This window comes from Rana temporaria, chromosome 4, assembly GCF_905171775.1.
Source record: "Rana temporaria chromosome 4, aRanTem1.1, whole genome shotgun sequence".
In the NCBI taxonomy this organism is placed as follows: Eukaryota; Metazoa; Chordata; class Amphibia; order Anura; family Ranidae; genus Rana; species Rana temporaria.
In genome coordinates, this window is record NC_053492.1 from 45,348,890 (window position 1) to 45,375,871 (window position 26,982).

At 46.8% G+C, this 26,982-nt stretch overlaps 1 protein-coding gene across 2 annotated transcripts; it reads left to right on the forward strand.

The window, feature by feature from the left end:
* The first annotated feature begins 269 nt into the window (after nucleotides 1-269).
* Nucleotides 270-25,229, forward strand: LOC120936188 (squalene synthase-like). 2 transcript variants are annotated; one of them, XM_040348354.1, is made up of 8 exons: nucleotides 270-452; nucleotides 5,615-5,712; nucleotides 16,762-16,945; nucleotides 17,350-17,478; nucleotides 18,657-18,848; nucleotides 21,333-21,509; nucleotides 23,354-23,506; nucleotides 24,427-25,229. In XM_040348354.1, the coding sequence occupies exons 1-8, from the start codon at nucleotides 354-356 to the stop codon at nucleotides 24,637-24,639; spliced, it is 1,245 nt and encodes a 414-aa protein (XP_040204288.1). In that variant the 5' UTR covers nucleotides 270-353; the 3' UTR covers nucleotides 24,640-25,229. The 2 variants fall into 2 exon arrangements, with proteins under 2 accessions (XP_040204288.1, XP_040204287.1); XM_040348353.1 differs by lacking the exon at nucleotides 270-452 and having other exon boundaries at nucleotides 5,310-5,712.
* Nucleotides 25,230-26,982: the final 1,753 nt, after the last annotated feature.

Consider the following 26,982-nt stretch of genomic DNA (forward strand, 5'->3'; position numbering starts at 1 on the left):
CGCGTGGGACTACAGGGCCCATCATTCCCTCTACGTCACAGAACGCCCCCTGATCCTGTTTCCATGGTGAAAGCTTTCGGCGCGGCCCATCTCATTTCCCTACAGGCGTCATCGTTTTCTCTGTGCCAATCCCTGCTTAGCGCGAGGCGTCACCCCAGCAACAGGTCCCCGCTCATTGGTTGGCAGCTGCTGGTCCGACGAGTGTCTGTCCTATAGCAGCCGTCAGTCCACTATGGAGCAGAGAAGCCATTGGCCAGAGCTGACAGCTGGGGCGGGGCTAAAGACCGGCAGCTAGCGAGTATAGCGGGACGTGTGTGGATGCTGTGACCGAGCAGAGCGCATCATCCCCGGCCATGGATTTCCTGAAGTCGCTCAGCCATCCGGAGGAGATCTACAACCTCATCAGGTTCAAGATGGGCGGCTACCATGCGGTGATGACCAAGACGGAGCAGGTAAGTGAATCCTGTATACCTCCCTCTGATCTCTCCTGTGCTATCCTGTATATCTGTCATGTATATCCCACTCTGATCCGTCCTGTGCTATCCTGCATACCTGTCATGTATAGATCTCCCCTCTGATCTCTCCTGTGCTATCCTGTATATCTATCTGTCATGTATATCCCACTATGATCCGTCCTGTGCTATCCTGCATACCTGTCATGTATAGACCCCCCCTCTGATCTGTCCTGTGCTATCCTGCATACCTGTCATGTATAGATCTCCCCTCTGATCTGTCCTGTGCTATCCTGTATACCTGTCATGTATAGACCCCCCCCCCCCTCTGATCTGTCCTGTGCTATCCTGTATACCTGTCATGTATAGACCCCCCCCCCCCTCTGATCTGTCCTATGCTATTCTGTATACCTGTCATGTATAGACCCCCCCCCCTCTACACTGTCCTGTGCTATCCTGCGTACCTGTCATGTATAGACCCCCCCCTTCCCCTTCTGATCCGTCCTGTGCTATCCTGTATACCTGTCATGTATAGATCTCCCCTCTGATCTGTCCTGTATACCTGTCATGTATAGACCCCCCCCCCCTCTGATCTGTCCTGTGCTATCCTGCGTACCTGTCATGTATAGACCCCCCCCCCCTCTACACTGTCCTGTGCTATCCTGCGTACCTGTCATGTATAGACCCCCCCTCTGATCTGTCCTATGCTATTCTGTATACCTGTCATGTATAGCCCCCCCCCCCCTCTACACTGTCCTGTGCTATCCTGCGTACCTGTCATGTATAGACCCCCCCCTTCCCCTTCTGATCCGTCCTGTGCTATCCTGTATACCTGTCATGTATAGATCTCCCCTCTGATCTGTCCTGTATACCTGTCATGTATAGACCCCCCCCCCTCTGATCTGTCCTGTGCTATCCTGCGTACCTGTCATGTATAGACCCCCCCCCCCCTCTACACTGTCCTGTGCTATCCTGCGTACCTGTCATGTATAGACCCCCCCTCTGATCTGTCCTGTGCTATCCTGTATACCTGTCATGTATAAACCCCCCCCTCTGATCTGTCCTGTGCTATCCTGCGTACCTGTCATGTATAGATCCCCCCTCTGATCTGTCCTGTGCTATCCTGTATACCTGTCATGTATAGACCCCCCCCTCTGATCTGTCCTATGCTATCCTGCGTACCTGTCATGTATAGATCCCCCCTCTGATCTGTCCTGTGCTATCCTGTATACCTGTCATGTATAGATCTGCCCTCTGATCTGTCCTGTATACCTGTCATGTATAGATCCCCCCCCTCTGATCTGTCCTGTGCTATCCTGCGTACCTGTCATGTATAGACCCCCCCCCTCTGATCTGTCCTGTGCTATCCTGCGTACCTGTCATGTATAGACCCCCCCTCTGATCTGTCCTGTGCTATCCTGTATACCTGTCATGTATAGACCCCCCCCTCTGATCTGTCCTGTGCTATCCTGTATACCTGTCATGTATAGACCCCCCCTCTGATCTGTCCTGTGCTATCCTGTATACCTGTCATGTATAGACCCCCCCCCTCTGATCTGTCCTGTGCTATCCTGTATACCTGTCATGTATAGACCCCCCCCCCTCTGATCTGTCCTGTGCTATCCTGTATACCTGTCATGTATAGACCCCCCCCCTCTGATCTGTCCTGTGCTATCCTGTATACCTGTCATGTATAGACCCCCCCCCTCTGATCTGTCCTGTGCTATCCTGTATACCTGTCATGTATAGACCCCCCCCTCTGATCTGTCCTGTGCTATCCTGTATACCTGTCATGTATAGACCCCCCCCCCCTCTGATCTGTCCTGTGCTATCCTGTATACCTGTCATGTATAGACCCCCCCCTCTGATCTGTCCTGTGCTATCCTGTATACCTGTCATGTATAGATCTGCCCTCTGATCTGTCCTGTGCTATCCTGCATACCTGTCATGTATAGACCCCCCCCCCCTCTGATCTGTCCTATGCTATCCTGTATACCTGTCATGTGTATATAATTCTCTGATCTGTCATGTGCTATCCTGTATACCTGTCATGTATAGACCCCCCCTCAGATCTGTCCTGTGCTATCCTGTATACCTGTCATGTGTATCCCCCCCCCTCAGATCTGTCCTGTATATCCTCCTATGATCTGCCCTGTGCTATTCTGTATACATGTCATGTTTATTCCCCCCCTCTGATCTGCTCTGTGCTATCCTGTAATCACATGATGTGTATATATCCCCCTTTGGCCTATCCTGTGCTATCCTGTATACCTGTCATGTTGGTTTCAATGCCCCCAGCTCCCCTGATGACGGTGTTGAGCCCCTGTGATTGGTCGCTGTGTAGCAGGCAGAGCTGGGAAGGTCATATGGAAGTAGTATGTGTGTGGGGGGGAGGGGTGACATAGCTCACCTTGTTATGGGCATGCTGGTTCCAGGGCAGGGACTCCTCACCATCCAATCACAGACTCCCATGGGCTGCCTGCAGAGCATCTCTTTGGTGTCTTTTTCCAGTTTGGTGACACAAAGCTGAGTTGTCAGAGAGGTGAATGATCTGATTGGATCGCATGGATCTATGGATCGGGTCGCATCAAAGTAGTGCAGGGACTGACTTGAAGTCGCACAGATATGAACAGAACTCATTGGTAATCATGGGGTACGACTTGTCATGTGACTTTGCAGTCCAAAGTCGCATGACAAGTCGCACTTGCAGAAACGTAGCCTTGCGCAATTTTGCCGCGATTTGTCTTTTGGGGCGACAGGCGTCCTACAATTTTGTGTGCGCAGTTGGGCTCCGTCTCCACTAGTGCGACTTGTGACACATAAAGTCACATGACAAGTCGTAGCCCATTGATTTCAATGGCACCCAATCTTTGCGACTTAAAGTTGCAGTGATTCTGAAAAGGTTCCGCACTACTTGGGTGCGACTTTGATCCCGAGACTGTAAAGTTGGATCAAAGCTGCACTCAGTCGCATCAAAGTCGCACTCCAAAGCGGCATTCTAAATCGCATGACGTTAGGGTTGCAATAGTGGAAATGTAGCCTTGTCCCGGGATTTGTCTTTTGGGCGACAGGCATCCTGCGATTTTGTTTACACGATTTTACCACAATTGCGGGACGCCTGGCACCCAAAAGACACATTGCGGTAAAATCGTGCAAACAAAATCGCGGGACGCCTGTCACGCAAAAGACACATCGCGGTAAAATTGCGAAAACAAAATTTGTCTTTTGGGCGACAGGCATCCTGCAATTTTATTTGCGCGACTTTACCACAATTCAAGGATGCCTGTTGCCCAAAAGACAAATTGCGGGAAAATCACGCAAAACAAAATCGCGGGACGCCTGTCGTCCAAAAGACAAATCGTGAGAAAATTGTGCAAACAAAATCGCGGGTCGCCTGTCACCCAAAAGACAGATCGCTGTAAAATTGCGGGACACCTGTCGCTTAAAAGACAAACTGTGGTAAAATTGCACAAACAAAATCATGGACGATTGTTAACAAATCGCGGTAAAATCATGCAAACAAAATTGTGGGACGCCTGTTGCCCAAAAGGCAAATCATGGTAAAATTGCGCAAACAAAATTGCGGACGCTTGTTGACAAATTGCGGTAAAATCATGCAAACAAAATCGTGGGTCGCCTGTCGCTTAAAAGACAAATCGTGGTAAAATCGCGCAAACAATCGCGGGACGCCTGTTGACAAATTGCGGTAGAATCATGCAAACAAAATCACGGGACACCTGTCACTCAAAAGACAAATTGCGGTAAAATTGCGCAAACAAGATCGCAGGACGCCTGTCACTCAAAAGACAAATCATGGTAAAATTGCGCAAACAAAATCGCGGGTCGCTTGTTTGCTAAAAGACAGATCGCTGTAAAATCGCGGGACGCCTGTCACCCAAAAGACAAATCGCGGTAAAATTGCGAAAAAAAAAATGTCTTTTGAGGGACAGGAATCCTGCGATTTTGTTTGCGCGACTTTACCACAATTGTGGGACACCTGCCGCTCAAAAGACAAATCGCGGTAAAATCGTACAAACAAAATCGCAGGTCGCCTGTTACGCAAAAGACACAAAGCAGTAAAATTGCGAAAACAAAATTTGTCTTTTGGGCGACAGGCGTCCTGCAATTTTATTTGCGCGACTTTACCACAATTGCGGAATGCCTGTCGCCCAAAAGACAAATTGTGGGAAAATCACGCAAAACAAAATCGTGGGACGCCTGTCACCCAAAAGAAAAATTGTGGTAAAATTGTGCAAACAAAATCGCGGACGCTTGTTGACAAATTGCGGTAAAATCATGCAAACAAAATCGCGGGACGCCTGTCGCTTAAAAGACAAATTGTGGTAAAATCATGCAAACAAAATCGCGGAACGCCTGTCACCCAAAAGACAAATCATGGTAAAATTGTGTAAACAAAATCGCAGACGCTTGTCAACAAATCGCGGTAAAATCATGCAAACAAAATCGCGGGATGTCTGTCATCCAAAAGACAAATTGTGGTAAAATTGCGCAAACAAAATGAGTCTTTTGGGTGACAGGCGGAATGCATGTCTATGGGGTTAGCCAGCAATTGCATGCAAAGCCCGTGTTGCAACCTTTCGCCTCTGAAAAGCAATCCAGGCATGGGTCGCTTTTCAGAGGGGCGGCAGTCCTCGGCACACGTCAAACAGGTTTCTTGTCTCTCTGTACGAACGCTCAAAGCAAACTTCTACTTGTGTCTGTAGAACAAAGCAGCTGTTGTGTGTGTGTGTGTGTGTGTGTGAGCGAAGGGTTAATATGGGGAGATGTGTGGCCCCGCCCACAGAGCATGAAAACATTGGGGAGGGGGCGGGGCCCCATGGGTGTGTTGTGATTCCCCCCTCTCTCTCTCTCTCATGCACACTCACCTTCCCCTGTGCCCTGCCGGGGGGCGCCACTCCTGACTCTGTCCCCGGAGGAGACGTTCTCTCCCCATGGCCAGTGCCAACTGCAAGGTGGCGGCCTCTCTGTTCAAGAGGACGCTGTGCCTGTCCCCGGCCCAGAAGCCCAGCGGACAGAGGTCTCTGCTGACTGTCAGCAGGCTGCAGGAGAGGGGGCTGAGGGAAGGCCGCACCGTCCACAAGTGCTTCTCCCCCCACAATGTCCCCCTCTGCAGGTTTCATGCCGTCTCTTTACCCCGACAGGACAACATGAGCCCCAGCCTGAGGACCTGCTACAAGTACCTGAATGAGACCAGCCGCAGCTTCGCCGCCGTCATCCAGGCCCTGGACGGGGAGCTCCGGTGAGTGCCACAGGACGAGACCCCCCCCCCCCGACAGGACTAGGACCCCCCCCCCCCGACAGAACTAGACCCCCCCCCCCTGACAGGACTAGACCCCCCCTGACAGAGCTAGACCCCCCCCCCTGACAGGACTAGACCCCCCCCCCCCTGACAGGACTAGACCCCCCCCCCCCTCCCTGACAGGACTAGACCCCCCCCCCACCCCTCGCTATTTGTACTGCGACACCCTCAGCATTGGAAAACTACCCTTGTGGGCGGGGCTCCTCTGCACTGCGAGGAGTTAAATGCTTGTTATTGTCCGGAGGAACATTTTAGGAGGCACACCCCCCTCCCCCCACCACTCCCATCAAAGCTGGAACCATCTAGTGTTACTGAAGGCAGAACTTTTTATTTTTGGTTAAAATAATATGACCCCCTGTCAGTTATTTATTTTGTTTTTGTTTTTTTGCTACAGTTGTCCCATCAGGGAGATTTCCCTTCACTTCCTGTCTCCAAGACAACAGGAGGCAAGAGGAAATCCCTCCAAGGTGGAGGAATCCCTGGTTGTTGCCCAACTATGTGTCCCACATCATAGGAAATCCCTCTAAAGTGAGGGAACCCCCAGGTTGTCACCTGAACTAGTGTCCCCATTGGGGAGATGTCCCTTCACTTCCTGTCTCCAAGCCACAACAGGATATTAGAGGAAATCGCTCCAGAGTGAGGAAATCCCTGCTTGTCATAGGAAATCCCTCCCAAGTGAGGGAACCCGTTGCTTGTCTCCTGGACTAGTGTCCCCATTGGGGAGATTTCCCTTAATTTCCTGTCCTATAGCTAGAAAAGGATGTGAGAGGAAATCCCTCCAGAGTGAGGAAATCCCTGCTTGTCACCAGAATTAGTGTTCCAAGTCATAGGAAATCCCTCCCAAGTGAGGGAACCCGTTGCTTGTCACCTGAACTAGTGTCCCCATTGGGGAGATGTCCCTTCACTTCCTGTCCCATAGCCACAACAGGATGTGAGAGGAAATCCCTCCAGAGTGAGGAAATCCCTACTTGTCTCCAGAATTAGTGTCTCAAGTCGAAGGAAATCCTTGCTTGTTGTCTGAACTAGTGTCCCCATTGGGGAGATTTCCCTTCACTTCCTGTTCCATAGCCACAACAGGAGGCAAGAGGAAATCCCTCCAAGGTGAAGGAATCCCTGGTTGTTGCCCAACTATGTGTCCCACATCATAGGAAATCCCTCTAAAGTGAGGGAACCCCCAGGTTGTCGCCTGAACTAGTGTCCCCATTGGGGAGATTTCCCTTCATTTCCTGTCCTATAGCTAGAAAAGGATGTTAGAGGAAATCCCTCCAGAGTGAGGAATTCCCTGCTTGTCACCAGAATTAGTGCCTCAAGTCATAGGAAATCCTTGCTTGTCGTCTGAACTAGTGTTGCTATTGGGGAGATTTCCCTTCACTTCCTGTCTCCAAGCCACAACAGGATGTGAGAGGAAATCCCTCCAGAGTGAGGAATTCCCTGCTTGTCACCTGAATTTGTGTCTCAAGCCATAGGAAATCCTTGCTTGTTATCTGAACTAGTGTCCCCATTGGGGAGATTTCCCTTCACTTCCTGTGCCATAGTCACAACAGGAGGCAAGGTGGAGGAATCCCTGGTTGTTACCCAACTTTGTGTCCCACATCATAGGAAATCCCTCTAAAGTGAGGGAACCCCCAGGTTGTCGCCTGAACTAGTGTCCCCATTGGGGAGATTTCCCTTCATTTCCTGTCCTATAGCTAGAAAAGGATGTTGGAGGAAATCCCTCCAGAGTGAGGAATTCCCTGCTTGTCACCAGAATTAGTGTTCCAAGTCATAGGAAATCCCTCCCAAGTGAGGGAACCCGTTGCTTGTCTCCTGGACTAGTGTCCCCATTGGGGAGATTTCCCTTAATTTCCTGTCCTATAGCTAGAAAAGGATGTTGGAGGAAATCCCTCCAGAGTGAGGAATTCCCTGCTTGTCACCAGAATTAGTGCCTCAAGTCATAGGAAATTCTTGCTTGTCATCTGAACTAGTGTTGCTATTGGGGAGATTTCCCTTCACTTCCTGTCCCATAGCTACAACAGGATGTGAGAGGAAATCCCTCCAAGGTGAGGAAATTCCTGCTTGTCACCAGAATTGGTGTTTCAAGTCATAGGAAATCCCTCCAAAGTGAGGAAACCCCTTGCTTGTCGTCTGAACTTGTGTCCCCATTGGAGAGATTTCTCTTCACTTCCTGTGCCATAGTCACAACAGAAGGCAAGAGGAAATCCCTCCAAGGTGAAGGAATCCCTGGTTGTCACCAGACTTTGTGTCCCACGTCATAGGAAATCCCTCTAAAGTGAGGGAACCCCCAGGTTGTCATAGGAAATCCTTGCTTGTCATCTATACGTGTGTCTCCATTGGGGAGATTTCCCTTCACTTCCTGTCCCATAGCCACAACAAGATGTGAGAGGAAATCCCTCCAAGGTGAGGAAATCCCTGATTGTCACCAGAATTGGCGACCTCAAGTCAAAGGACACCCCCCCCCCCCAAATTGAGGGACCCCTTGCTTGTCACCTGTACTAGCGTCCTCATTGGAGAGATTTCCCTTCACTTCCTGTCCCATAGCCACAACAGGACATTGGAAAAAATCCCTCCAAAGTGAGGGAACCCCCAGGTTGTCATCTGAACTTGTGTCCTCATTGGAGAGATTTCCCTTCACTTCCTGTCCCATAGCCACAACAGGACATTGGAGGAAATCCCTGGTTGTCACCAGAATTGGTATCTCAAGTCATAGAAAATCCCTCCAAAGTGAGGGAGCCCCCAGGTTGTCACCTGAACTTGTGTCCCCATTGGGGAGATTTCCCTTCACTTCCTGTCCTATCGCTAGGACAGAACATGAGAGGAAATTTCTCCGAAGTGAAGAGATCTTTGGTTGTCACCAAAATTAGTGTCTCCATTGGGGAGGCTTCCCTTCCCATAGCCTAAACAGGAAGTGAGAGGAAATCCCTCCAAAGTGATGGAACCCCAGTGGGGAGATTTTCCTTCACTTCCTGTCCCAAAGCCACAACAGGAAGTGAGGAAAGTGATGGAACCTCTGGTTGTCAGCAGAATTAGTTAGGGATATTGCACTTCACTTCCTGTGCCATAGTCACAACAGGACATGAGAGGAAATCGTTCACCCTGTCACCAGAATTAGTCCCAAGTGATAGGAATGACCTGAATTGGTGTCCCCATTGGGGGGAACTTCCCTTAACTTCCTGTTTCATGGCCACATTAGGACATGGGAGGAAATCTCTCCAAAGTGGAGGAATCTTTGCTTGTCACCAGATTTAGTGTCCCCATTGGGGAAATTCCAATTTAACTTGCTGTCCCAGAACCAAAACAGGAAGTGAAAGGAAATCTCTCCAAGTGAAGGAATCTTTGGCTGTCACCAGAACTAGTGAAATGGAGTTGAGGGTTAAAGATCAGCTTACAGAGAATTCCATACTTCAGAGGTACACAGCCCTTCCCCCTCTCTCCTATCAAAGTTGGAACCGTATAGCTTAGATTAGAACTTAAAGCAAAACTTTTCTTTTCCGTTTTTAAGGAAGTGAAAGTCATAACCCCTGTCAGTTTTTTTTTTTTTTTTTTTGCCATCCATGTCCCATTGGGGAGATTTCCCTTCACTTCCTGTCCCGTAGCCAAACAGGAAGTGAGGGAATCCTTGGTTGTAACCTGAATTGGTGTCCTTATTGGCGAGATTTCCCTTCACTTCCTGTCCCGTAGCCAAACAGGAAGTGAGGGAATCCCTGGTTGTAACCTGAATTAGTGTCCTTATTGGCGAGATTTCCCTTCACTTCCTGTCCCGTAGCCAAACAGGAAGTGAGGGAATCCCTGGTTATCACCAGAATTGGTGTCCTCATTGAGGAGATTTCCCTTCACTTCCTGGCTCATAGCCAGACATTTCCTGCCGATTAAAAAAAAAAATATATACTGTATTTATTGGCGTATAACACTCACTTTTTTACCCTAAAAATGGAGGGTAAACTGTGCCTGCGTGTTATACGCAGGGGGCTATGGAAAGTTTTTTTTCCTAAAACTTCCCTCTTAAAGTTAGGGTGCGTGTTATACGCCTATGCGTGTTATACGCTGATAAATACGGTATACAGTATTCAGATTTTTTTTTATTTTTTCTGAATACTTTGACGTGCAAAGGAGGGATTGGTGGTCTTTTAGTCCCCAGATCCCTCCATAAAGAGTACCTGTCACCACCTATTACTGTCACAAGGGATATTTACATTCCTTGTGATGGCAATAAAAGTGATCAGATTTTTTAATTTTTTTTTTTAAAGGGACGATGTAAAAAAAAAAAAAAAAAAAAAATATATATATAATGAAAACAAATCAGATTTTTTTTTTTTTTTTTAAAGGGGCAATGTAAAAAAAAATATATATATATATATATATATATATATATATATATATATATATATATATATATATATATATAATATTTTATTATTTATTTAATTTTCTTTACAGTGTCCCTTTTTAAAAAAAAAAAAATCAGATTTATTTTATATATATATATATATATATATATATATATATATATATATATATATATCTATATATATATATCATTTTTATTTTTTATAAAGGGACACTGTGAAGAAAATTAAATAATAATAAAAAAATATATTTTCTAAAAACAAATCGCCTATGGAGATTTTTAGGTGCCGTAGTTTGTCGCCATTCCACAAGTGCGTGCAATTTCAAAGCATGACATATTGGGTATCTATTTATTTGGCGTAACATCATCTTTCACATTATACAAAAAATTGGGCTGACTTACTGTTTTATTTTTTCAATTTTTTTTTTTTTTATTGATGAAAGTGTATTTAAAAAAAAAATCATTTGAAAGACCGCTGCGCAAATACCGCGTGACACACAATATTGCAACATCCGCCATTTTATTTTCTAGGGCAGTGATTTCAAACCTTGGCACCCCAGGTGTTTTGGAACTACATTTCCCATGATGCTCGTGCAGTGTCGCTGAGCGTCATGGGAAAGTAAGTTCTAAAACATCTGGGGTGCCAACAAGGTTCCCCATCACTGCTCTGGGGTCTCTGCTAAAAAAAATATATAATGTTTGGGGGTTCTAAGTAATTTTCCAGCAAAAATGACGGATTTTAACTTGTAAGCAACAAATGTCAGAGATAGGCTTAGGCAGGTTAAAGTTGTTTTCCAGGAAACTGCAAGGACGGGATACATAACCGTCATCTGTGATTTCCCCCCCCCCCCCCCCCCCCCCCTCCCAGGCTCTGACCCCCCCCCCCCCCTGCCAGACAGCACAATCAGGTCATTGACCTTCCAGTTCCCTGCTGGAGATATAAAATCTGTCCACCCAGAAGTGATATTTCCATGTTTGGCAGGCGTTAAAGGGTTAAATATATATATATTGGTAAGAGATGATGAGGATGTCTCTAATGAGTCACTAACGACAATTGTTTTTTTCCCCCCCTCAAGCCCTGTGCACAGTAGTAGCAGTCTGTGTGTAGTACAGTGACCTGTGGGGGAGGGGTGATATTTTGGTGTGTCGTATTACACCATATCTCGCCAGTGCTGGGCTGATTTGTGTGCGGCTCCTCCCACTGCATGCCGCGTGTTTACTCTCTACATTCTCTGCACGCCGATGGTGACATTGGGATCAGAGTCATTGTGATCCTCCGGTCATTGGATGTGATATCCTGACCCTTGTAGAAATGTCCTTGCATGGGGTGCAGGCCGACAGTGACATGGGGGGGGATTGGTGCAGCTGTGTACAGAAACCAATCGGCTTCCAGATTTAACCCCTGCTTCACATTGATGCTACTTTGAAATTGTGCGACTTTACTTGATTGGTGCTATTTGGCTGACATCTGTGCCACTTCATGTACAGATGTGTATACAAGTCGCACCTGAAATCGCAAAACATAGTGCAGCAACCTTTTTTTTTTTTTTTTTTTTTTTTTTAATCGATGCGGCACCGCAAAGTTGGAGTCGCACTGATTTGAATGGTTCCATTGCCAACAATAGGGGGCGACTTGTCATGCGTTTTGGAACTGTCAAATCGCATGACACGTCACACCGGTGTGAACGTGGGGGGGGAGGGGGGGCTGTTTATTGTCAAAGTTTAATGTGCTGTGGCTCTCTGCAACCGGGCGGCATGGGAATCAGGTGGGCGGATGAGAGAAGCTGGTGGGCGTGCAGAGAAATTCATCCACCCGCTCAGCATCACCGGTTTTCCGACCCTCACAGCGCGGGCCTCTTCAATGTCGACATCATCTCTCACCGCCTTCCCCACATCATCGCTCTCCTGCCCTTACTTAGAACCAACCACTGCACAGAGGCCTGCCTCTATGCTAAATGGACCAGTGCTGCCACCAGTGCAGTGACAATCCACATCTGGTGGCAGGCGACGTGACAAGCTGCATCTGGTAGCAGGCGCGATAGCAGATGATGTGGCAATTGACAATCCACATCTGGTGGCAGGCGACGTGACAAGCTGCATCTGGTGGCAAGCACCATGGCAAGTGACAATCCACATCTGGTAGCAGGCAGCATGGAAAGTGACAATCCGCATCTGGTGGCAAGTGACAATCCGCATCTAGTGGCAAGTGACAATCCGCATCTGGTAGCAGGCACCGTGGCAAGTGACAAACTGCATCTGGTGGCAGGCAGCGTGGCAGGCAGCATACCGTACAGCGCTGAGCGGTGCAGTAAAGCACACATATCGGTTGTACCGTACAACGCTGAGCGATGCAGTAAAGCACACATATCGGTTGTACCGTACAACGCTCGGCGGCGCAGTAAAGCACACATATCGGTTGTACCGTACAACGCTGAGCGATGCAGTAAAGCACACATATCGGTTGTACCGTACAACGCTGAGCGATGCAGTAAAGCACACATATCGGTTGTACCGTACAACGCTGAGCGATGCAGTAAAGCACACATATCGGTTGTACCGTACAACGCTGAGCGATGCAGTAAAGCACACATATCGGTTGTACCGTACAACGCTGAGCGATGCAGTAAAGCACACATATCGGTTGTACCGTACAACGCTCGGCGGCGCAGTAAAGCACACATATCGGTTGTACCGTACAACGCTGAGCGGTGCAGTAAAGCACACATATCGGTTGTACCGTACAACGCTCAGCGGTGCAGTAAAGCACACATATTGGTTGTACCGTACAACGCTCAGCGGTGCAGTAAATCGCACATATCGGTTGTACCGTACAACGCTCAGCGATGCAGTAAATCGCACATATCGGTTGTACCGTACAACGCTCGGCGATGCAGTAAATCGCACATATCGGTTGTACCATACAACGCTGAGCGATGCAGTAAAGCACACATATCGGTTGTACCGTACAACGCTCAGCGACGCAGTAAAGCACACATATTGGTTGTACCGTACAACGCTCAGCGACGCAGTAAAGCACACATATCGGTTGTACCGTACAACACTTAGCAGTAAGGCTCGGTTCACAATGGTGCAATGCTGGAACTACCGTGATTCCTGTGCAGGTTCCCGCTTCACATCTCCCCTGCTGTGGGTGTCAGTATAAAGTTAATGACACCCTCAAATCTCTTCTCAGATCGCAGTGTGAACTGTGAAATTGAATCGCATGAATCTGAGCACCCGTGTTTACCCGATTCCAGTGCGGACCAAAACATAAGTGTACATATTCCACACCTGTGGGGTCCCTGTGGAAGCAGAGAATTGCTGTAGTAGTTGCAGCTACTACAGTGATCCCTGCTGTCTCCGGGTCACGTGGCTGCCCTGCTGCATAGTGACCACAAGGGTTGCTTGTGTGACATGGGCACCACCAGTCATAGATTGCCTTGTATTTTTCTCAGCCGCCTGTGTGAACTTGGTACAAAGCACACACTTCAGCAGTCCTGTTCCTGGGATTTCGGAACGCTGAGCAAACTGCTCATTATTTCCATTCTTTCTCCTCCCGGGATGTCGCCTCATCAGTGGCGTGTTATTTTTGGCTCCTCTCCTGCAATCGAAGGAAAATGTTGCCAACGCCAAATTAAAGCTCAATGTACTTGATGCAGCAGAGAGATGATGGGGTGCCGCGCACGTACGCTGTGTGACCGTACACACGTATCCTCTCTACACTGTGCCCGCTCACTACATTTCATCCTGTATAGGAGGAATGTCCGTTATTTCAGAGTCTTCCTCATCAGACATGCAGCACACAAAGCTAGTTACATGAATAGGATTTGCTGGCACACTGGCAGGCTCGGGTGGTGCCATGTGCAACTGTATAGCCCCTGCTGCCCAACCCACAGTTCTTTGGCACTTATAGTGTGGCTCCAGGCTGTTTTCTTTATAAGGTGTATAACTTGCCCAGGAAAGAACCCTTTCCGTATGGAAAGAGGGATCCTCCGTAGCAGATAACTCAGGTGCAGGCAATGCACTCGGCAAGGCAGGAACAAAACAATGAGCTAGATTCAGGTAGCTCGACGCATTGTTTTTCTGTCGTAGCATATCGAATATACGCTACGCCGACGGCGCGCAAAGAGCCCAGAGCAGTATTCACAAAGCAAACTTTTTTACATCTTATTGGAGTCCATAATTCCTCTTCTTCCATTTATTCACAAAGCACTCGCCCCGTACGTTGCGGCGGCGTAGCGTAATGTGGTCAGCGTAAGCCCGCCTAATTCAAAATAGGCAGGTATTGGGCGTGCTACATTTAAATTAACCGTGACCCCATGTAAATGAAGGGCCGATCGAACGGCGCATGAGCACGCATGCTCAGAATCACGTCGCATATACTCCCTAAGATACGTCGGCTCAATGCTTTCGTCGTGAACGTCCCCTACGCCCAGCCCCATTCACGTACGACTTACGTAAAATTTGACGGCTGTTCCGACGTCCATACCTTTGCATGGGTTGCGCCACCTATAGCAGGGATAACTTTACGACGGGCGTACGCCTTACGTAAACTACGTAGATTACAGCGACGGGCGCAAGTACGTTCGTGAATAGGCGTATGTAGGTCATTTACATATTCGGCGCGTAAAACGATGGAAGCGCCCCTAGCGGCCAGCGTAAATATGCACCCAAGAGCCGACAGCGTAGGAGACTTACATCGGTCGGATGGAGGCCAAATTCAGGCGTATCTAGTTAGGAGAATAGGGTGCATAGATACGACGGCGCATTTGTTCACTTACGCTGCGTATCTGTAGATACGCCAGCGTAAGTGTTCTGTGAATCTAGCCCAATGTCTCTGGACAGCCGCACTCTGAACAAATTGTCACAGCAAACAATAAAATAAAACCTGGGCACTGATGCGTTTCGCACTGAGCTATGACTAAGCACTAATTCCAGTGCGAAACGCGTCAACAGCCAGGTTTTATTTTAGTGTTTGCTGTGACTTGTAGTGCTGTCCCTTTTTTTTATTTTTTTTCCAATAAATGCTACAATTTGTTCATAGTGTGGCTGTCCAGCCTAACCCTTCCAGTATGGCTGCAGTCTCTGACTACCTCCTGGGGCGCGGCGGCCAGCGCTGAGCATTTCCTAAAGAGGGGAAAAAAAATGTGCACACATGTACTGTAGTTGACTTTGTCCTTTTTCCGGACTTGCAATACACTTAAGATTGTCAGCAGAACAAGGGAGAAATGTAAGATTAGGCGCTGTCCTGTGGATTTTATGCAGTGGAAAAGTTCTTGGCTGGTAACATGCCAGTGTTTTATTTTTTTTAAATCTAATTACGGACATTCTTGATCCCGTATTGGAATTTATAAAACCTATTTTAGTCCTAAATTTAAGAGAAAAACAGGTTTCTTTTATGCAAACCAAAAAATTGGATGGTGGGAAAACCAACAGCATCCTATCTCAGAAATCTATAAATCTAAAACGCAAAAGGGCGCCCATTCATAGTGCAGTTGTCATTAAGTGGTAACCTTTTTATAAAATACTAAACATGTTCTACTTGCCTTCTCTGTGCAGCGGTTTTGCACAGAGCAGCACTAATGCCGCGTACACACGATCGGAAATTCGGACAAGAAAAGTCCGATGTGAGCTTTTCAACGGAAATTCCAACCGTGTGTACGCTGCATCAGACTTTTGCTGTCGGAATTTCCACCAACAAAACAGCTGGTTCTCAAATTTTCAGACAGAAAAAATTTGTATCGGAAATTCCGTTCGTCAGTAGCGATTCCGACGCGCAAAATTCTGTATGCTCGGAAGCATTGAAGTTCATTTTTCTCGGCTCGTCGTAGTGTTGTACGTCACCGTGTTCTTGACGATCGAAAGTTCAGAGAACTTTTGTGCAAGCTTGAGCAGAATTCCATCGGGGAAAAACATCCAAGGTGATCCGACCTCCGAAAATCCGACCGTGTGTAAGCGCCATAATCCTCCCCCTTCTTGGGTCTCCCCTATTGGTGCTTCTGGCTGTTTGCTCCCATGGCAAGTGGCTTTCTATGAGGCCACTCATGCAGGCTCACTCCCGAGCTGTGCCGTGTGTGTCCATTGTCAGTGCAGCTCGGCCCCGCCCCCTGCTCCCTCTTTACTGACTGTGATTGACAGCAGCAGGAGCCAATGGCTCCCACTGCTACCTCCTAAGTCCAGTGAGAGGAGAGAGCAGCGATTCTGCTCTTATTCACAGCGCTGGACCGAGATGGGGCACAGGTAAGTATTAGGGGGTGAACTACACAGATTCTTTTCTTTTTTTTGCCTTCATGCATAGAACGCATGAAGGTAAAAAAACAATCTGCCTTTGTAACCACTTTTAAGTGGACATGTGATTATAAGGCTATGCAAATAATTCTCACACCACAGCCCTCCCAGGGATGGACCAGGATTACAGTCTATGTCCCATAAGTCTATAGGAATGAAAAATCTACTTGGAGTAGGTTAGAAGGTCATCTGCAAATCCGTAATACCAGTCAGTGAATTTTTAAATGATCTCGGAAGCCTCCAACTAAAGCCATTGACACAAGCATGCCGCTATGGGCCCTTAGCCTGTATCCATGGTTCTAGTGATGATTTACATTGGTTGCACACATTGAGTGCCTGCTCTCTGTTCTCCGCAGGCACGCGGTCTGTATTTTCTATCTGGTTCTGCGCGCTCTGGACACTGTGGAGGACGACATGACCATAGGGCTGGAAACCAAGATCCCCATGCTGCACAACTTCCATACCTTCCTCTACGAAGCTGACTGGAGGTTCGAGGACAGCAAAGAGAAGGATCGCCAGGTGCTTGAGGACTTCCCAACAGTAAGTCATTGTTCTGAATTCAATTATTATACGTGTGTGTGTGTGTGTGTGTGTGTGTGTGTGTGTGTGTATGTATATACAGTGCATCCATAAGTATTCACAGCACTTCAGTTTTTCCACATTGTGTTATGTCACAGCTAGAGGTCAAACAATATATATCAGCCGATTTTTGGCCTTTTCAAGGAAATCGGCATTGGCCGCTAAAAGTGGGGAAATGTGCATGTGATTCAGAGATTCCCTGGCATACACTGTAACCCTGGATCCTAACTCCCTCCATTACCTTCTGCCGTAAAGTCCCAGGTGCCCCTCCTGCTTTTCCTGTGGCTCTAGTATTTAGTAGAGACTTTTTTTTTTTCCCTGATTTCTGATGTTTCTAAACTGCTGTGTTCTCTTCCTGGTATCAGATCTCCCTGGAGTTCAGGAACCTGGCTGTGGTCTACCAGGAGGTGATTGCTGACATCTGTCAAAAGATGGGGGTGGGGATGGCGGAGTTCCTGGAGAAGCATGTGGAGTCTTTACTGGAATGGGACAAGGTGAGATATGATGACATCTCTGATAATAAACGACATCTTTAAATGGGTCTTGACAAAATTTGCATAAAAACACAGGGCGACTAATCACTGTGAATGCACCTATTTTAATGTACCAACGTCCCGATAATGTGGCATTGGAAATTGATCTGGACTAATAAAGTGGACTTTTGGCAGTACAAGTAGTTAATGTAAAAAATCTATAAATATTTATTTATAAAAAAACACATAGAAAGAAAAATGTATACACAATTTTGTGAAACAGTATAGTATCAGCATATGATGTCAGTACATATGACACAAGGTAAAAAAGCTTATAGTTATGCAGATACGCTTATAACATAAGAACGGGTAGCATCAGAGGGTGTGTATAAACTTAGTGCTTGAAACTGAGTTTGATATGCGAAATGGTAGATCTTGCTTTTACTCAACATGTTTCGCGTACAGGACGCTTCATCAGGAGCATAGAAGTGGATCAATCGAATTTCCCCAAAAATACGTAGATCCGACTGCTAGTAGTAGAGTAAGAGGTGTACAAAGCTTTTTACCTAACCAGCCTCCTGGGCATATGGTAGGTGCTCGTTGTGTGTAGTGGTAAAAAAGTTTAGCTGTGACACAGTCTGTTGGTAAACAGTGATGGTGGGTAGGTGTCAAGACCCCATCCAGTGTCCCTCTGAACACCCCCCTAGGCTTGAATAGGCTCCAGGTGCCTGGTTACTAAAGGGCTGAGCACTGGTGGGGAGGTAGCCACCTCAGCGCAGAAAAAGGGGGGTAATACTTTTCGCAGGTAAGGCAGTATCTGATCAGCCGCACAGAATTAACCAGGGGGAGAGACAAGAAGCATGGAGGGGGTCATGCATAGGCGCCGCAATCCTTTATGTAGCTACTGGATATCTTCCAGCCAGGAAATAAGGTGGGCTCTTTGACTTTCTTTAGGTTCTGATGTACAATGTGAGATGCTCACAGTGTGCAGGGAAACTGAGAAAGCTATTTAAGTACAGCAGAGAAGCCTGTAGAACTGTGCAAGGCTGGAGTTCCTGATTATGTCATAAAAAACATCTTGCACCAGGCAGCTATGTAAATCACCTTCAGGTATTTGATCTGCTGAGCCAACGTTCTATTTTATACATCACTGATAACTGTTGCAGATTTTGACGTGCTCCCTTTTTTTTCCCTCACAGTACTGTCACTATGTAGCCGGTTTGGTGGGGATTGGCCTGTCCCGTCTGTTCTCTGCATCTGAGCTGGAGGACCCCATTGTAGGAGAGGACACGAGGCTCTCCAACTCCATGGGCCTGTTCCTGCAGAAGACCAACATCATCCGCGATTACCTGGAGGATCAGTTGGAAAGCCGAGAGTTCTGGCCGAAGGAGGCAAGTACAGCCAGCTCCTCTCCTATCTAAAATACCCATTGTGGGAGGGGAGGGGTCATATAATGTGACCGCTACAAGCAGAAGTATACTAGCCCTCACTCCAGCGCTGGGGTGTCTCAGAGATCCCTTGTTGGCCATTGATGTTTGTCTTCTTCTAGGTCAGGGGTGTCCAAACTTTTTTCAAAGGGGGCCAGATTTGATGAAGTGAACATGCTTGAGGGCCGACCATTTTGCCTGACATTCTTTGATCCATAAAAATTTGTGTTTGTTTGTTCGAGCACTAATACACTGCCCAACAAGAATTCTCTTGCCTTTGGGGCTGTGTGTGCGTAAAGAGATGAGCTTGGGCGTATTATTTACATATACCGTATTTATTGGCATTTAACCCCCGGACCATATTGCTGCCCAAAGACCAAAGCACTCTTTGCGATTCGGCACTGCGTCGCTTTAACTGACAATTGCGCGGTTGTGCGATGTGGCTCCCAAACAAAATTGGCGTCATTTTTTTCCCACAAATAGAGCTTTCTTTTGGTGGTATTTGATCACCTCTGCGGTTTTTAGTTTTTGCGCTATAAACAAAAATAGAGCGACAATTTTGAAAAACATTAATATTTTTTACTTTTTGCTATGATAAATATCCCCCAAAAATACATAAAAAAAAAAAACATTTTTTTCCTCAGTTTAGGCCGATACGTATTCTTCTACATATTTTTCTTTAAAAAAAAAAAAAAATCGCAATAAGCGTTTATTGATTGGTTTGCGCAAAAGTTATAGCGTTTACAAAATAGGGGGTATTTTTATGGCATTTTTATTAATATATATTTTTTACTAGTAATGGCGGCGATCAGCGTTTTTTTTTTTTCTCGGTACTGCGACATTATGGCGGACACTTCGGACACTTTTGACACATTTTTGGGACCATTGGCATTTTTATAGCGATCAGTGCTATAAAAATGCATTGGATTACTATAAAAATGCCACTGACAGTGAAGGGGTTAAGTATGTCCCTGGGTGTGTTCTTACTGTAGGGGGGGTGGCCTCACTAGGGGAAATGACTGATCCTCTGTTCATACATTGTATGAACAGAGGATCAGCATTTTCCCCCCTGACAGGACCGGGAGCTGTGTGTTTACACACACAGCTCCCGGTCCCCGCTCTGTAACGAGCAATCGCGAGTGCCCGGCGGCGATCGCGCCCGCCGGGCACCTGCACGGGAGTCACGGACGAGCGCCCGTTTCGGCGGCGCGCACGCGCCCCTAGTGGCCGCAAAGAGAGCCGCCGTATAGCTACAGGCTTTCGCCCAAGAGAGCCGACCTGCCGCCGTATAATGACGGTGCGCGGTCAGCAACTAGTTAACATGCACCTTAACTTTAAGAGGGAAGTTTCAGGAAAAAATTATTTTTTAAATAAAGAACTGTGAAGCAAAATAAGGGTCAGTGCCCATCTGCAGCCTCACACGTACCAGGAATGCAGCACCCACCATTGCCAGGAATGCAGCACCCACCATTGCCAGGAATGCAACCTGATTGATGCCCATCCATGTGCAGCCTTGGAGGGGACAGCAAGGGGGGCAGGACGAGCGCCAAAGATTACCTACAGTGTCTCCTGTTTACATGGCGCCTTCTTTCATAGAAAGTCCCGCCTCCTTTGATGGACAGAACAGTTGTCCAATGGCAGCGCCGGAGACGGGACTCCCTATTACAGAGGCCCCCCGTAAACAGGAATTTCTCCTCCTGTATGCACGGCACTTGTCCCGCCTCCTCCTTGTCCCCTTCAAGGCAGCCAGCATATACATCTTTTGTGGCCCCGGCACTGGGAGATCGTTGTGGGCCACAAAAGAGAGATAGATAGATAAATAGATAGATAGATAGATAGATAGATAGATAGATAGATATCCAGATAACCAGGCGGGCCGTTCAAAACCAGAACTCAGGCCGCAATTGGCCCGCGGGCCAGACTTTGGACATGCCTGTCCTAGGTTATTGATCTTTGGACATTTTGATTGGCCAGGCCGAGATGTCATGTTCATTAATTTTCTGCAGCTACGGAAATTGTACAGTGTGCTGAGCGCAGCTTAGTGTTCAGTACAGACAGACAGGCAGGTCAGAAATTTTAACCCCTTCCTGCCCACCCCAGTGAACTTTTTAAAGTTCTGAATTCCCAGGGTGGCATCACACGATTGGTAGCTGGTCCCACTGGCTACCGATCGTTGGTTGGGGATCAGTAGCTGTGTTTGACAGGTCAGACTTTGCACTGGAGGGGGCAATGAGCATGCCGTGCTCCTAGGCACAGTAGGAAGAAGGTCTTCCAGTGGCCAGTATTTCATATGCTCTGCTGGGGTTTTTCACTTTCCTCTAGAGATAAACTGTGGCTATAGGATTGGGTATATGGGATTGTATGATATATATTTTTTTATTTTTGCGGCTGGACTTGTGTCTTTTTTCAACCTGACTGTAACTATATTTGTTGCTCTGCCTATACCAGGTGTGGAGTAAATATGGGAAGAAGCTGTCGGACCTTGCCAAGCCGGAAAATATTGTGCCAGCCGTACAGTGTCTGAATGAGCTCATCACCAACGCCCTCCAACATGTGCCTGACGTTTTGCTGTACCTGTCCAGACTGCAAAACCAAAGTGTGTTCAACTTCTGCGCAATCCCTCAGGTGAGCGAGCCAATCTAACACTGAATGGTAGATGTAAAGTGTAATGTATTTTTGGTGATGATTTAAGAACATATTGTATTGTTTTATATTAAAGGGTAACCATACTGTTTTGGGTTAGCTTTGTTCTTCAATGGGAAGTAATTTTAATTTTTTGTAAAAAAAAAAAATTAACCACTTAAGGACCGCCTCCTGCACATATACGTCAGCAGAATGGCACGGCTGGGCACATGTACGTCCTGTACATGTACCCAGCCGTGGGTCGCCGGGCGCACGCACGCGGCTCGCCCCCTCGACACGGTCCGATGCTCCGGGACCCGCGGACCCGATCGCCGCTGGGGTCCAGTGATCGGTCCCCGGAGCTGAAGAATGGGGAGAGCCGCGTGTAAACACGGCTTCCCCGTTTTTCACTGTGGCGGCTGCATCGATCATGTCATCCCTTTTATAGGGGGACACAATCGATGACATCACTCCTACAGCCACACCCCCCCTACAGTTGTGAAACATAACTTTTCCAGCGCCCCCTGTGGTTAACTTCCAAACTGCAACTGTAATTTCCACAGTAAACCATGCATTTTAAATGCATTTTTTGCTGTGAAAATGACAATGGTCCCAAAAATGTGTCAAAATTGTCCGCCATAATGTCGCAGTCACGAAAAAAATCGCTGATCGCCGCCATTAGTAGTAAAAAATAAAAAAATAAAAATGCAATAAAACTATCCCCTATTTAAGCTATAAATTTTGCGCAAACCAATCGATAAACGCTTATTGCGATATTTTTTTTATATTTTTTTTACCAAAAATAGGTAGAAGAATACGTATCGGCCTAAACTGAGGAAAAAAACGTGTTTTTTATATCTTTTTGGGGATATTTATTATAGCAAAAAGTAAAAAATATTGCATTTTTTTTCAAAATTGTCACTCTATTTTTGTTTATAGCGCAAAAAATAAAAACCGCATAGGTGATCAAATACCACCAAAAGAAATCTCTATTTGTGGGAAAAAAACTACGCTAATTTTATTTGAGAGCCATGTCGCACGACCGTGCAATTGTCAGTTAAAGCGACGCAGTGCTGAATCGCAAAAAACTGGCCAGGTCCTTTACCTGCATAAAGGTCCAGGTCTTAAGTGGTTAATAGAACAAACAGCTACTCACAAGGGGAAGATGATATCGGGCATATAAGTGTTATGGGGTCCGGAGTCACTGTGCGGTCCATGGTGTAGAGGAGTTGTGTCCCAGTGATGGAGATGACAACCTGCTAGATGATGGAACAGCGGTGAAGCCTCTGTGGTGGTCCGGGGGCTTGCTGGCTTGCACACCGTGGTATTCAGTGGCGTCCGGAAAACCGAAGGCCGGAAGTGCGTTTCAGCATGGGACGCAAGCTCCGGAAGTGACGTGGCGCCCAATCGGATGACGTGTTTCACAGTCTCCGCTGTTTCTTCAGATCTCTCTGGCACCCACAAAAAAGTATATGTATATGGGACTTCAAAGAAAAGTAGATATGTCCGTAAAAGGACCTGTTAGCACAGTCACCTGTGTACCCTCCCGCTGCTAATCCTCGCAGGTTCTGTACATCTCTCCATGTACCTCTTAATCTGAGCACATGGAGAGATGTACAGAACTTGCAAGGATTTCATTTTCCCATATTGCACTGGAAACGGGTGAAAAAAAAACAAAAAACTGAAAATGTGATCCTTTAAAACGTGCATGGATGAGGTTTGTTACTTGTTCAGTTCTTTCCATTGTGTGCTAATTAACTGCTGTATTCTACTTATTCTCTAATTATCATTGCCTCTGTACAATTGTATGTGTAAGTGTTGGCATTAATAGATTTTGTGCGTTTTAGGTTATGGCTATTGCCACACTGGCCGCCTGCTACAACAACCAGCAAGTGTTTAAAGGAGTGGTGAAGATCCGGAAGGGCCAGGCTGTGACTCTGATGATGGACGCCACAAACATCCAGGCTGTTAGGGCCATCATGTATCAGTACGTGGAGGAGGTATGGATATTTTATCTTCCACTCTGTCTGCGCATTACATCCTGTAAAAAATTGATGGTGGTCCTGGCTCCCCCCCTCTGCCGAATGCCCCCAATAGCAAGCCTCTTGCTATGGGGGCACTTGAGCAGGCTCACTCCTGAGCTACGCTCTGTGTGTCTATTCACACATGGAGCGCGGCTCGACCCTGCCCTCGCTCTCTCCTCATTGGCTTACTGATTGTGATTGACACCAGAAGGTGGCAATGGCTCATGCTGCTATGTGAGGCAACGAGGAGAGAAGAGAGAGATGCCTGGGAGAGCCACTGCCCTTGTGCACATTGCTGGATCGAGATGGGGCTCAGGTAAGTATAAGGGGGGGGGGGTGCACCCAGAAGGATTTTTACTTATAATGCATGAAGGTAAAAAAACCTTAAGCCTTTTAAACCACTATAACATCAGGTAGATATAAATAAAAAAGAACAGCTAAAGCAGTGGTGCATCTGCATTTGTCTTTGTCGTTCTACTGTAATTGCCTGTACAACATGCATAGCAGAGAGGGTGCCAACACTAGTAGCCAGTCAAGCAGTGTTGCAGTTCTGTCAGTTTAACAATGGAAGCTCACTGACAGGAGGTGATGACCCATCAGTATGCTGCTGCTCCTTCACTGTACAACCAGCAAGCTCATGATATTACCTTAAGCATGATTTACTTTTTGACTGTTGTGGAGGTTCCAGATCTTGCTATGCAGTGTAAAAGGGGTATCTGGATCATAGGATTGGCTGAACAAATATTTTTGGCAGGTAAAACGGTCAACCTACAGTATACTGTGTGCAGGCTGCACATCTTTACGTATCATCTCTCTTTTACATGTTTTTGATTTGTGGTTAGTTTTTTTTTTTTTTTTTCTGGTTTAATGTGATATTTTTTTCCCCTCCTTTTTAGATCTACCAGAAGATTCCAATGACGGACCCATCTTCTGGGCGGACACAAAACATTGTGGCTACTGTCAGGAAGTTGAGTTTGTCCAGTGGCTCTCTGGTGTCCCGGCACAGCTTTTCCCCCATATATCTGTCCTGCGCCATGTTACTGGCGGCCCTCAGTTGGCAGTACCTGAGCACCGTACAGGCCTCAGAGGAGGTCCATACGGGCCAGTGACCCGGAACAATTCGCTTATAATGTACCCATCTCCATTCAGTTCTCCATGGTAGTAATCTCTTCTGCATCTCGGAGAATTATGGGGCTGGGGCCCTTCTGAGGACACCTATTCAGCCGAGATCCTTGCACTCAAAAAGCACATTTATCAAGCCTTGCTTGACTCAAACTGGCGTCTCATCTCCATGACGTTTAATCCCAAGGGAGACACTGAAACTGGATTTATTCCAAAACTCGTAGCTATATCAGATTATTCTTTTGAAAGTATTAGTGATCGGACTATAGTGCAGGTCTGGATGGTACTGAAAGGAGCACTGTGGACCCGTATCTAAGCTATCCCAACATGGCTGGAGAATAAGTGGACTGTAATATAACCAATGAGGTGGACTCTTGTTATCCCATATGGTTTTCTGATTGGGCTTTCATGTTCTAAATTGTTATGGCTGACATCAGCATTAATGACCCCACAAGTCTTTGAATGTAGACAGGCTTAAGTACGTCAAAACTAAGGGAAAAGTCTAAAATATAATAATTATAAAGGGAACGTATTAAAGCGGAGTTCCACCTAAAAATGGAACTTCCGCTTAATCCACTCCTGGATCATTTGGCATGTATTTTTTTTTGGGGAGGGGGGCTTCAGGAGGAGTGGGACTTCCTGTCCCACTTCCTCCTTCCGCCGAGGAGCTGGTAAGGCGAATAGCTTAATCGCCTTATTGCAGCCCCTCCCTGTAGGCGAGCGCCTGTCCAATCGTACGGCGCCGCGCTGCTCGCGCATGCGCAGTGGGTTCCCGGCCGTGAAGCCGAAAGCTGTCACTGCCAGGTGCCCACACTAGGAATGAAGATGCCGGCCGGCGCGTCGCTGGAACCGTGGAGCAGGTAAGTGTCTGTTTATTAAAAGCCAGCAGCTACACTTTTTTTTATAGCTGCTGACTTTTAATAAACTTAAAAGTCTGGAACACCCCTTTTAAGATAGAAGTCTAAAAGCTTATGTTGTTGGGCTGTGATCCTTCTTCCCCTTTTTTTTACTATTTAGAAAGGCATAAAAAGTATGGCGGTGGGAAGCCCCAAATTCACTGTCTAGACTTCTGTGTGGCCTTTCACTCAGCAAGCAGTAAAGCTAAGGCCATGGATAACAGCATTTTCTTTTGCACCCTAAAAAGCTCACAGAATTGACTAATCGGATGGTTTTCATAGTCTTCTAGTCACCTCCATACATTTGTGTATGTCTAAATATGACTGTGTAGTCCAATAGGCACCAAAGTCTGACCACACTGCCCAGTGCTCTCTGTTAGCTAACAGAAGTGGTCAGACACTGTCCCCTCACTTCCTTACAATACAAGTCTGTGCTGGGACACGTGGGATGAGGACTATGTCCATCATACTGCAAGGCCAGCACAAGACGGAAGGGCAGGAGGTGCATTTCCACTATCCGAAAAGGACCTTCCAGGTAATGTTGGTCACAAATCATGAGATATGGTGGTACACAAGTGAAAAAAAGACGTCAACATTGGGCAGCACCAACATCGATCCATTCAGACTACCTTTTAAGTAGGACTAATCCCCTAAGCTTAGCTTGGCCAGCATGCATCTGTGCATCTCTGGTGGAAGGTCAAGTCCCAGCACGGTGTTCAGTCGCAGTTTTAATAGCTGATGAAAATACGGCAGTCGAGGTAGAAAAACAAAATACGGCAGTCGAGGTAGAAAAACAAAATATTTTAGACTGTCGGGTCAAGTAATCCTATTGGTTGGAAATCACAATCTGCGATTACAATGATACAATTTGAGCCTTTTATTTAAAGGATGCCCTCAAATTCTATGATGATACACTTATTGATGTCATGAACACTGCCCAGTATAAAAAGTAAGGGCTTCTACAGTCAATGTAAAAGTTCTCATTTTAAATGTTTTTTCTGAACTTTTATGAAATGCGTTTCTTTTCTGTTTTCGTTTTTTTTTTTTTTTTTTTTTTTTTGGTGGAATTTCACTGAGGGGATAAGATTGTAGTCTGGGGGAACGTTTCCTAATTTTTTTGATCAATGTGCGCTATAAAAATATAAGTATTTGATATGAGGAAAGTCTTCTTCCCATAGAGGCTGGCAGTAAACTTCTATAATGGGTTATATTTTAGGAGCAGAAGTACCTCCTGTTGGTTGTTGCGAATTAAAGGACAATAGGAGCCATAAAACGAGCAGGATTCAAGCCAAAGCGGTGTGCAGTACCGCGTTTGGCCTGAGGTGGGGGGGGGGGCGCACTGGAGCCGTTTGGAAATACTCCATTCCCAAGCCTTTCCGAGTTCAGCCGAGCTGTCCTTGGGCCTTTCTGATTGTTTCTGAGGCTCTCCGGGCC